General features: G+C 45.2%; 1 protein-coding gene across 1 annotated transcript; it reads left to right on the top strand.

The window, feature by feature from the left end:
• Nucleotides 1-12968: 12968 nt before the first annotated feature.
• On the top strand, nucleotides 12969-13331 carry LOC122801202 (baculoviral IAP repeat-containing protein 5.1-like). Its single transcript, XM_044070759.1, has one exon. It carries the CDS (start codon nucleotides 12969-12971, stop codon nucleotides 13329-13331), a length of 363 nt encoding a protein of 120 aa, XP_043926694.1.
• Nucleotides 13332-13645: the final 314 nt, after the last annotated feature.

Raw genomic sequence — 13645 nt, 5'->3', positions numbered from 1 at the left:
TCAACCTATGAACCTATGAACCTATGAATAAGCTCCAGGGATGTGCACGAGCGCTCTTGCACTACTCCAGCATGGACACAGCTCCTGTATGCAAATTACCCAATTTGTAGGTGAAAAGCATACAAATGAGGTGAATTTGCAATCCAGGAAGCTGTCAGCCGGCCGTGCAGGACTAGTGTAGTGTGCAGAAATGTACTTGGTTAGTAACCAAGTACATTTCTGCAAACTACAAAACGGAGCCATGACAGCTCCAAATAAAGGGTGTATAGTATGTGTAAAGCATGCCAATGACCAAATATAATGGCTAATTTTTTTTAGCCGATTTCGGCTGTTTAAGCGTAGGGCAGCAGCGCACAAATGGGATCGGGCCCAAAATAAAAAAAAAAACTGAAATAAGCATTTTAGCCAAAATCACTATTTTGCCATTATACTCAATGGCAGGCAGAAGACAACATGGCCAGTGAATAGTGGTTGCTAAGGGGGAAGGCTCAGTGTGGGACCTGTAACTATGCATTAGCAGGCAATCCTATGTAAATGAGGGGAATGATACTGAATCTCAGATTTCCCCTCAATGCTAGCCAGCACCCAACCATGTAAGTGCAGGAATAGCATGATTCAAGCCTAAGAGTTAACTGACATCATATGGGGGTGTCAGGCATACTGTAAGCTTACTGGAGCCCTGTGGCTCAGGTTTGCCCTTAGCTTAGCAAAGCTAAGCAAGGGGGGTGTCTGAGGTTGCCTAGCACTCTTCACATTGCCAAAATGGGAGTGTGTGCCATGCACCAGGTTGTAAAGGGAAAAAAAAGTAAACCAGGAAATAGCAGCTCTGTGCACATCTGAGCACTGTGTTTGCGTGGCATGCCCCAGGTTTAAACAGGAAGGCAATGGGAAGGGAAAACAGCAGTAGGAAGATAATCAAGGAGAACTAGCATAGCTGGCAGGTGAAATGCATCAAAATCAGCAAATTACACAGGCAGCAGACCAGCCCAGCCCAGCACACCACTATAAACTATGCAAACAACTTACCGTCTGTTTTTTCCCACATACTCTACACCACCGGTGTACACAAGCGGGGAAATTTTAACAAACAAAAGCAACAAAATGATAGGGGCTGCAGCAGCTATCATACATCAACATGTGGAAGAGGCTGAGGGTGATGAGGATGAGAATGCTGTTGATCAACCCACAGTGAAGAGATGGAGAAGAGTGTATAGACCCAGGGTAACCTACCAGGGGCTACATGAGCTGGTGATAGTGGAGTGCAACAGAGTGGACAGAGACCTCCTACAGCAAATTGTTGAGCTCTGCTGGCCACACCTGACACACAGAAGTAACAAAGGGGAACTCAACCCAGTGGATACCAAGCTATGTGTAGACTTACAAATACTAGCCACATATACCTTCTAAAGGCCAACTGGGGATATCATGGGGATCTCACAGGCATCAGCATCCAGGGTACTCCACCAGTTCCTGGATGCCATGTCAGCACATGCCAGTGAGCACATATATTTCTCCAACACCCATGAGGCATTGGCCAGCAATATGTGTCTCTTCCACCAAATAGCAGAATACCCTGAGGTAGTGGGTGCTAAAGACTGCATGCATATATGCATCAAAGCACCATCCAGTAAGTGGGGTAGGGTCTACATCAACCGCAAGGGCTTCCCCTCTAACAACTGCCAGATCATATGTGATGCTCAGGGCATTATAATGAATGTGTGTGCTAGCTGCCCTGGAGGCTATCACAAATCCCACATCTGGCATCTGACACAGCTGTACTAGAGATTTTCCAGTGGGGACATCCCTTACGGTCACGTAGTGGAGGATGCCGGTTATGCACTGGAGACGTGGCTGATGACAGCCATCAGAAATGCACACACACCCAAACAAGAACTCCATAATGAGGCACATGCACAGACCAGAATCATAATAGAGCGTATGTTTAGGATGCTCATGTCACAATTCCGGTGCCTGGACACATCCAGTGGAGCCTTGCAGTACTCCCCAGCTTCATGTACCCAAATTGTCATCATATATGCCATGTTACACAATATGATCCTGCGGAAACAGCTGCAGCAGGAACAGCATGGGGCAGGGCCACACAGCCCCCCACCATTGCCAAGGCCTGCACTGGCACAAAGTGACTCGGAGGAGGAACAACCTGAGCCTGCCCCAGTAGGCAGTAGGAGACATGCCCAGTATGCCCAGGCCATGGCAAAGAGGGAATGCATAGTACATACACTGACACGATAGGGACCCCAGGGAATGACACCTCTCTCTGACATACACATACAGTAAAAGGGATGCCAAACATGACACTACCAGTGCTTAACCATGTATAGGGAGTGTACTATGTGCATCTAGCATAGTCATCCCTCCAGCACCATACTCAATACTGGCACAGCCACAAGGTAATTCGCTCTTCCTACCAATTGTTGAATGGAGTAGTATGTGTTGTTACTTGTATCTATGGTATGGATGGGAGCATGCAAGGGAATTGGGTGGCTGAATGGAATGCCAGCAGATAGCAGACACCTATAGTGGCAGCCTGAAATCTATAACAAATACTGGTGTCGCCACAGTAGCCAGTACTAGACAAGGTGACAAAACACACTGCAGGAAATGTGCTAGGCCACATGTATGTCCATAGGACACACACATGCCAGTCAGGAAGGCTCACATACCCAACAACAGTCTCAGTCAGCAGGACAGGTGTAGACGAACACAAAGAAAGGCTGTGCTAAGGCCTCTGATTGATGGCTATGGAGAACATCCCACCCAAGACTTACACAGACAGACTACAACAGGTCAGGCAGTTGGATGTTAGTTCTGAAGGGTAAGAAATCAGAAACTGAAATGTAGATCAATCAAATCTAAGATCTGTAGTACACTGATATGCCTCGAGTCAGCATGATAGGCAAGAATACAGAATGAAATGGAGTACCTGAAATACCAGTACAGTCATAGCAAATGTGTACAAGTGTCAGGTGTGCCCCCCCAATCCTATGTAGAAATGTAGTAACAGTCAGGTGTGCCCTCCCCAATCCTATGTAGACATGTAGTAACAGTCAGGTGTGCCCCCCCACAATCCTATGTAGAAATGTAGTAACAGTCAGGTGTGCCCCCCCACAATCCTATGTAGAAATGTAGTAACAGTCAGGTGTGCCCCCCACAATCCTATGTAGAAATTTAGTAACAGTCAGGTGTGCCCCCAATCCTATGTAGAAATGTAGTAACAGTCAGGTGTGCCCCCCCAATCCTATGTAGACATGTAGTAAGAGTCAGGTGTGCCCCCCCACAATCCTATGTAGAAATGTAGTAACAGTATGGCGTGCCCCCCCCTCACAATCCTATGTAGAAATGTATTAACTGTCAGGTGTGCCCCCCCAATCCTATGTAGAAATGTAGTAACAGTCAGGTGTGCCCCCCCAAATCCTATGTAGAAATGTAGTAACAGTCAGGTGTGCCCCCCCCAAATCCTATGTAGAAATGTAGTAACATGTATGTGTAGGTATAATAACAGTGGAGCACAGATTACCTGAGCTGGCTAAGGTAGCAGGATAGATTGTAGTATGTATACAGTATGCAGCTCTGTGTATGTTAGGTTGGTGTGTGTGGTATATTGTTTGAGAGTGGTCAGCATGTATGCATGATGAGGTTAGTCCTGGTGGTCATTGCCCAGTACTGCCAATGGCAGGGCAAGTTCTCACAACTGCAGTGCCAAACACAATGCTTCCCAGCAAATCACATTCCAGTAGTAAACCATAGTACATGTTTGGAAGTAATATGTGTCACCATCTGAAAGATGGACATGGCATGAATGTCGGCCCAGATATACAAGAAGTACACAGGCGGAAGTACCCCAGACAGACAGTGTGTAATATGTAACTGTCAAATGGACACACCCTTTGAATTGTACACACAGGTTTGCAGCACATTATTTGGGCTTGTAGTAGGGAATACCAATGTTGTCTGGCCAAACACTGGCAGACCACAAAGGTCATAGGAATGAAGTATTGAGAAACAGCTGATGTCCCTGCACAAGCCAGCATAGGCGGAATGCCCCATGCATATCTGTGAGTCAGATGCAAGTAGTGTCCATAGCACACATGCACCCAGCTCACCCCACCACCACCCACAGGTACCTCTCCGGTCTTATCCCTGCTGTTGGGACTGAGTACAATATGACCCCCACCTGTGTATGGCAATAGCGAAAGAATGCAGCATGCAGAGCAGGTGTCCCATGCAGGTGTGTCCCTAGCTGTAAGCAGCACCCTGCCAGCATCCACACCACTGTACCAATACTGACAGAAAGTATTGTCATGAACACCTTGCATACCTACCCTGTCACCCCAGGGGAATAAAGTGTATTGCAGTCTGGGACTGTAGGAGTGACAGAATTCAATGGCCTGCTACAGCTGACCTGCATCACTACCAAATGGCCTACAGTCCTCTGCCAAAGGCCTGTGTATCACCTGTACTGACAATGTATGTTATGTCATGGACTCCCAAATAACAACATAACACAGTCCACAGAACCCAAATTCAAGGCCATGCGGACAAATCACAGTAGCATGTCCACCATGTCCTACTGCATAAACTGTAGATCAACACCAAATTACTGCTGGGATGAGGTGATAACTACAGGGAACATATCAGATAATGTTTACATAATGTATGGAAGAGGACAGAATAATAGAGGGGGGGTGGGAGCATGGGCGACATGGAGTATGTGAAGTCCGAAACTCAGCCATGTGCACATACTATCCCTGGCTGCAAACACAAGAATGGGTGGCTACAAGCCTGCTCATAAACCACAATGTGAAGGGGTAATGTCCAGAATTATGACCCTGCCTCTATGTAACCTGTGTGAATCTGTACAGCTGTGAGGTATGGCCACAGCAGGATATGGCCATACTGTCACATCAATGGATGTACAAGCATGGGATCCTCTGCCACCACTGTACCAAGGTGCTGAACAATGTACACAGACCCAGCAGCAAGTGTCTGCAGCTTCCCCCCAGAATGGCATGATTGTGCAAGAATATGTAGGCTGCTGACCACAATACTGGACACAGCTGCATTCACCCTGTGTTCCCCAGGACATCACTGCAAGCAAATATGTATACCTAACAGTACTTGATGACATAAAACATCACAGTGTATAACAGTACATATGTCTGAATAACTCTGCTAACACCAAGACCATGTAGCAGAAGCATCACAGACACAATTACCTACAGTAACCCAATTTTGACCCCATATTGTCAACCGATCTACAAATATCCTGCAGAAACAGTTTGCTAGCTGTAGGTGTAGAACACAAAAGCATGCATTGGAGTACAAACTACCTGGAATGGATTCACACATTCAGTACAGAAGGTCATACTAGGCATGCTCCCACACTTAGAGAAATGAAGGCCATGTCAGACAACAAAATACTGAAAGGTCATACAGAGAAATGAAGGCCATGTCAGACAACAAAATACTGAAAGGTCATACTGAGCATGCTCACACACTTAAATGAAGCCCATGTCTGGCAACAACAGTGGACCATACATATCTAACAGTCACAGATGTTAGTGCATACACTCCTCAGTACACACCAGTCATGCTTTGCACACACATTGGATAGGAATACACACACATATATCCAAGGACAACACACTATAATAGGCCAAAAAGACACATACATGGATGTGTGGAAGAGAGTGACAGTGACAAAGAGCCTTCCATCATTAGGCCTGTTCCACCCAGTACACATCCAATTGGCTAAAACCACATGATGTGCAAATGTCAATCACTGTAGACATTTGCATCTGGTATCCCTCAGCACTATAGTGTTTGTGGTGCTTGTGCTGTGTAACCTGACTGTACAAGTCAGTAGTCATCTAGAAATTGTACACTCATACCTGTAGAATATAAATCTGTGTGTACCTGAGTGTTGTGTCTGCCTCTAGATGAATGGGTTATGGCCCATGCACACACACTGCACTCCCCATTGCCCTACTATGGCAAGCCTGCTGATGTCTTCACCTTGAAATACAGCTTTGGGGAAGTAATAGCCCAGTAATCTCTGTGGTGTGTCCTATAACTGTGTAATGCTGTAGTGTGATATACTAGTTAGGTAGAAGTTCTAACCCCAGGTGTGTGTGTGTGTGTGTGTGTGTGTGTGTGTGTGTGTGTGTGTGTGTGTGTGTGTGTGTGTGTGTGTGTGTGTGTGTGTGTGTGTGTGTGTGTGTGTGTCTGTGTAGGGATCAATGCTTTTTAGGCCAATCACACTCACTACAATTTCAAATGCCCTACTTTGGCATGCCTGCTAATGTCATTCACTTTGAAATGCAATTTGGGGAAAGAGTAGCTCCATAATCTCTGTAGTGCATCCTATAACTGTGTAATGCTATAGTGTGGTATACTAGTTAGATAGGAGTTCTATTCCCAGACATGGCAAGTGTGGATGTTTGTGTCTGTTTGTCTGTGCAGGAAGCAATGCTTTTGAGACCATTCACAGTCACTACAGCCTCCATTGCCCTTTTTTGGCAAGCCTGCTGATGTCATTCACTTTGAAATATACCTTTGGGGAAGATATAGCCCAGTGATTTCTGTGGTGCATCCTATAACTGTGTAATGCTGTAGTGTGACATACTAGTTAGGTAGGAGTTCTATTCCCAGACATGGAAAGTGTGGATGTGTGCGTCTGTGTGGGGAGCAATGCTTTTGAGACCATTCACAGTCACTACAGCCTCCATTGCCCTTCTTTGGCAAGCCTGCTGATGTCATTCACCTTGAAATACACCTTTGGGGAAAAAGTAGCCCAGTAATCTGCATGGCATGTCCTATAACTGTATAATGCTGTAGTGTAATATACTAGTTAGGTAGGAGTTCTATTCCCAGACATGAAACTGTGTTTATCTGTGTAGGGATCATTTCTTTGGCCATTCACAGTCACTACGTACACCTACAAATGGAGAACATTGATAACTGCTCAATAACAGAGACCTGATCCAAAACTCCAGAGAGCACCCCTGCAATACCAGGTACAGCTCTCACCACACCTGTTGGCTACCAAAACAATAAAGGTGGAGGAGTGTCCATATTCACCAAGGATATTCACACCACCAGGCTACTTGCACAACAGAATGTGTCTGAAATACCCCCGGTGCAACTAACAGTAGGTTAGACTGCATTCCAACTTGTACAGCTTGCTACAGATCCCCCACTATGCCCCATGATACCCACTACAGCTTTTGAAACATACTGTGAAATATTATGATACAAGCAAACACCCTAATACTGGGTGACTTACACTACCCTGCCATTAACTGGGAAACTACTTGTGTACCAACATGTGTGCCCAATGGTTCTTGGAAGTCACAATTCCCAATGCCCTGGATCAAGTAACCCATAGTCCCACCAGGGGCTCAAATATCCTAGACCTGGTCATTACCAAAATGGGAAATCAATGCTCCACACCTATGGTCACCCCATCGGTGGTCAGGTATGCCCATGAGCTGATCACCCTTAACATCAACATCCCTCCCACACACCCCAGTAAGGAAACTCCATAAGACACATCTCCAAAGCCAATGTCATGCTACACATGTCAGATGTGACTAACATCATGACACCCATGCAGATGGGAACTGAAAGGACAACTGCTGAATCATACATGAAGGCACTGTATGAGCACATCCACTCGTGCATGAATCGTGCAATTCAATATTGAACCAAGACACTCCCCACCAAGAAAAGGAAGCAAATGTGGTGGCCCCCTGCCATAAACATACTGTACAACAAAAGGAGGAAACTGTTGCAAAAATGGGGGAATGTCCAGGATTCAAAATACTCCCTTACTGGCTACAGTAAGAGGCAGGGATCCCTCATAACATCCACCAAAGCTAGTTACGAACATAATATAGCCAAAGATGCCAAAGACAACCGCAAGCCATTTCATAGCTATTTGAGGAATCTAAATGGCAATGCTCATAACTGCTGTGAGCTACAACAGGATGGTATTAAATCTACTGCTCCCAGGGATATTGCCTATCCTAGGCAGATCCTAGGCAGATTGATTCAGTGCCAAGTCCACCCCCCTCCCAACCCAAAAGGGCCCATCTCAACACGAACAGATTGCCATATTCCAGTAATAACAGCCATATAGTTAAAACCCACACTATACAGAGCTATGACAACAGCAGCCATGGGACCAGTCAACATCCCAGGCTGTGTACTACATGAGCTACAAACTGAACTGGCACCTCACCTACGTGACGTGTAATCATAGCCACACCTCAGGCTTTGTGCCCACTGTGTGGTGCACAGCTACAGTTATTGCAGTCCACAAGGGGGGATCCACCTTGGATCCTGAGAACTACAGCCCCAGCAGTATGATGTGCCTGATCTGCAAGGCCATGGAATGTATTATCATGGAAATTAAAACAAAGGCATTGGAAACCTGCAAACACTGGACCCTAACCAGGTTGGGTTTGTGAAGGGCCGATCATGTCACCTCCACCTGAATGACAACTGTGAATCTGTCTCCAGAGCCGTGGGTGAGGGCAAGGTGATTCATAGAGCCTATCTGGACCTTGCCAAGCCCTTTGACACCATCCCCCAGTCTGGAATCATAGATAAATATATCAAGCTGGCCATTAATCCCAATGTCACCCATTGGGCTGCCAACTGCTGTACTGACACAACCCACACTGTAAATGTAGGTGACACCAACCCGAGCCCCAGACAAGTGACAGTTGGAGTACCTTAGGGTACAGTCCTGGCACCACAGTTATTTGGCATCTACTGCTCTGAAGTACAGTCCAACATTAAGGGACACCGGCAAACAAAGGTCACAGATGACTGCACACTGGGAGCCAATATTGAATCCCCACAAGATGTGGATATTCTACAGAAGGGCCTTACAGAAAGACATGCTTGGTGCCTGAGCTATGGCCTCAAGATCAATGCCAAGAAATATATAGTTATCCCCATTGGGAAGGGACATGTACCTGTGAAGTACCACATAGGTGGCAGCACACTAAACACCTAAAGTGTGATAAGAGACTTAGGGACATAGGTCAACAGTGGTCTCAACTTTGATAACCACATCGCCACAACAGTCAGGAAAGCCACCTATGTGGCACACCTCCCACTAAGGGCTTTACATCCAGGAAAAGGAGGCCATTGTCCCACTGTAGGCATCTCTCAGCAGACCCAGTACAGACTACAATGGCCCGTTATGTATGTACCTCAGAAGACATCTGCAATGAGTAGAGAGGCTGCAGACATACCTTACAAAATGACCGCAGGCCTAAACCAGATGCCCTATGCTGGCCATCTGAAAATCAGCTATACCCTGTCATGTATTGTGTTCTCAGAGGTGGTCTCTGTTTAACATACCATGCCATGTCAAACCCACAGCTGTTGGACATGCTCCACTTAGAGAATTCCAAACCCTCACAGCCACATGCTCCAGGGATGCAAATCCTGTCATCACAATGAACAATACATGCAGAAGGGATGTATTCCTGACCCAGAGACTCCCCAGACTCTGGAATAGACTGTCCATACATGTCAAGCAGATTGCCTCTTTGGCCCTCTTCAAAAGGAACCTGGACAATTGGATGGGAGATAGGACATTTACCCCAGGGATCATGTCAGCTGCCCTGCTAGACAGGGGTGCAGGGAAGTAAATATTGTGGGAAGTAATAGCCAGAGAATTGTCATGTCTAGGCATGTATAGACCCTTGGGCCGATAGCCTAGTATCAACGTATAACCCCATGAATCTATGGACTACAGTTTCCATTGCCCAACCTTGGCAAGGTTGCTGATGTCATTCACTTTGAAATACACCTTTGGGAAAGGAGTAGTCCAATAATCTACATGACAAATCCTATAACTGTGTAATGTTGCAGTGTTATATACTAGTTAGGTAGGAGTTCTATTCCCAGCTAAGTGTGTGTGTTTGTTTGCCCATGTAGGGAGCAATGCTTTTGAGGCCATTCACAGTCACTGCACCCACCTTGCCCTTCTTTGGCAAGCCTGCTGATGTCATTCACTTTGAAATACACCTTTGGGGAAGGAGTAGCCCTGCAATTTCCATGGTGCATCCTATAACTGTGTAATGGTGTAGTGTTATATACTAGTTAGGTAGCAGTTCTACTCCCAGACATGGCAAGTGTGGATGTGTGTGTGTGTGTTTGTTTGTTTGTGTAGGAAACAATGCTTTTGAGGCCATTCACATTCACTACAACCTCCATTGCCCTTCTTTGGAAAGCCTGCTGATGTTATTCACTTTAAAATACACCTTTGGGGAAAACTAGCCCAGTAATCTCTGTGGTGCATGCTATAACTGCATAATGCTGTAGTGTGATATACTAGTTAGGTAGGAGTTCCAATCCCAGACATGGCAACTGTGAGACTTGGTGTGTGTGTGGGTGTGTTTGTCATTTGTATCCTGTGTGGAGGTGGCTGTGAGTGTGTAACAACGGGGCTCATTGTGGAGCGGGTTTTGCAAATTTCTTATATGGTGGTCCTATTATATGTCACAATGTCCACCTTACAAGGATAATAGATATCAAACAGCAGAGAGGCTGTGGTTCACAATCCATACCCCTACATGCGACATCAAGGCCTAACAAACAAATTAGGCAATCCTTGTATTACCCTGAGAACACTCTATATCCATGTCTCATACACAAACACACTCGGCTAGGTAGCACTCCCTTCCCCATTCCAAGTCCACTGCCCCTACCACCTCTAAATTCAAAAACTCCCTCAAATCACATCCCCTTAGTACCTGGTTATGCCCTTTTATCATATAAACATACCCTCACTGCTATTATCTCCGCCACTTGCTCTCTGGTCACCTGCATGCTATATATATATATATATATATATATATATATATATATATATATATATATATATTGGGAAAGTCAAACTTTTAGCTGTTGAAATGCTTGATATATTTCTTCTCATAACAACGGTCCAACAATGTATAACTGCTATTGCCATTCTATTCATTTTTCATTTCTTTGCTTACTTAGAGTGTGGCACTAATTTATAGTTTTGATTACTCTGTTCACCATATATGTTGTAATCAGTTTACTACATTTTATTTGCTGTAGTTTATTTGCTGTATTGTTTTTGTTGAACTAAATACCGGAGCTATTCTCCCTGGGCCTCCACTGTAAATGGATCTAGTCCAGTCGGAACTTCCCGGTTAACAAATGTAAAATAAAAATAAAATAAATAAATGTCAGTATTTCCCTGCATATTCCCCACAGATAGTATCCATGGTGATATTGCAGTGGACTACAGAGGGCATGGCATCCTGTCACATCACTACAATAGGCACATAATTGCATACAGTGCTCCTTCACTATGTTCCCCACTGGATGCCTGCAACAACTGTAGTGCCAGCAAATGTAACCCACAAAGGGCATACCATGCCTTATTCACATCCTCTGTATGGACAGATGCCACTGACACCAGGGAATACCTGCATCATGCTGTCAATGTAGGTTCAGGGTCAACCTGGTGTCCATTGGCAGTTCCTATCACATGAGGCCAGGAATGGCACATCTGATGATAATCTGTGTACACAACATGCCCCAGACACCCCAGATATACATCCACATGTCACAGAACATACATGTAGGATGTGTGCACATCCCAGACACTGTCCATGTCATGGACTATAGAACACATACATGGCAAGCATTGCACAGCACTGGCCACCCACAATAGTAACCCAGATGACAGGATGGTGAATACAATACCCATCTGTGTGGGCCATTCCAGACACTACACTCATGAGCCACACTGCAGACCATTTTCATGTGGCCTGATGCCAAGGAATACCCTTTACCTAGCCTTGTACAGCCTTCTGGCACAGTCAGCCACTACACACCTGTGAAGCAATGTACCCATGCATGTCAGTACTGGCAACGTGTGTGTGTGTGTGTGTGTGTGTGTGTGTGTGTGTGTGTGTGTGTGTGTGTGTGTGTGTGTGTGTGTGTGTGTGTGTGTGTGTGTGTGGAGTATAATGATTTTGATGCCATTCACACTCACTACACCTCCCATTGTCCTACTGAAGCATGCCTTCTGATGTCAGACACCTTCACATACCCTTTGCCCATATATCATCCTGATAACCCCTGTGGTGCATGTGATACTAGCGTATTACTGTATTGTGGCAAACTAGCTAGTTAGGAAGTCTAATTCTGACCCTGTCAAATGTGATAATGTCTGTGAGTCCCTGAGAGAGTGTAGCTGTGATGATGTTGACACCTGTTCATGTGGACAGGCACATGTACTACACCTACCTTATCCCTCCTTTATCACTGTTGCAGATGTCACTCACCATCAGATTTACCTTTGGACAGCTCCCCAACACATAAGCTCTGTGGAGCATGCAATAACTGAATAGACATGTGATAGCAATATATAGGCAGGGGTTTGAAACCATGCACTGGTAAGTGTGTGACACAAAAATGCTTAGGTATTACTCTCCCACCTGTCTCTGTCTGTCTCACTCCCTCTCTGGTAGATGTGGAGAAGTACACCTGCTTTGCTTAGGCAGCAGCTTGTGTTTTGTAAGTGATGCTCATGATCAGCTGATAGCCTCTGCATGAATTGCAGTCCCCCACTAGCTAATTGCATGTCAAACATCTGTGGTAACATTTCCATAGCCAATTGCATGTAAACACACTCTTATACCTAGGAACATCATGAGGGTGTTGGGCCTTTTCATTCACTGTGAGCAGGACCTCATGTCAGTGTTTGGCAAACAGCATCACAGATGGTATTGGGATATACCTCTAACAACATACACTGTGGAGACAGGCCAACAAACAGGAGGTAGATGTTCCAGACATGACTACAGAATACTAATGTCTGAGAATGTGAAACATTCACATTTTCAGACATTAGTATTTGTGTGTTTATAGAATTTTGCCATAAATTGATGGCTACTGCTTCCCTAACACAGCTACTGTTGCAGTATGGAGAGATGTACTCTTATGAGAATCGACTAAAAACATTTTCAGAGTGGCCATTTAAAGACAATTGCAAGTGTACACCTGAAAATATGGCCAAGGCTGGCTTCATCCATTGTCCAAGTGAAAATGAACCAGCTGTGGTAAAGTGCTTCTTCTGTTTAAAAGAGCTTGAAGGATGGGAACCTCAAGATGATCCATGGCTAGAGCATGTACATCGAACTAGTTCAAATCCCTGTGGATTTGTGTCTCTGCAGAAGGATGTAGATGAATTGACCATGGAAGAATTCTACAGGCTGGAGCTTGAGAGAGCATGTTTTATGTTACAATAAATTAGTATTATCGGTTACCACTTTGGGTGTTGGACTTCTTTTCATCTGTTTTGGAGTTTACAAACAGTTTCATATTTATTTTTTAGTTCTGTGTTATAACTGGCACAGATAGGACACAACACCCTGCATGTACCACATGCCACAGGTACCTCCACTACATTACCACAGTCAACAAAACATGCTTGGGTACAGGTCTCCAACACAGACACTAACCATGTTTTGTAATACATGTTGCATATATGTCAACTGGATCACCTCATCGGCCATTTGCAGGATGCACCCAGAGGATTGGCTGATGCATGTCACTCTCACCC

The sequence above is a fragment of the Protopterus annectens genome, chromosome 4.part1 (assembly GCF_019279795.1).
Source record: "Protopterus annectens isolate FY-2018-M chromosome 4.part1, PAN1.0, whole genome shotgun sequence".
NCBI classification, from domain to species: Eukaryota; Metazoa; Chordata; order Ceratodontiformes; family Protopteridae; genus Protopterus; species Protopterus annectens.
Note: the sequence above shows the minus strand (reverse complement) of the source record. Positions and strands in the feature narration are given on the sequence as shown.

Excerpts from the sequence above, each read along its gene's own strand:
- LOC122801202 (XM_044070759.1), top strand. The coding sequence starts at position 12,969 with ATGGCTACTGCTTCCCTAACACAGCTACTGTTGCAGTATGGAGAGATG.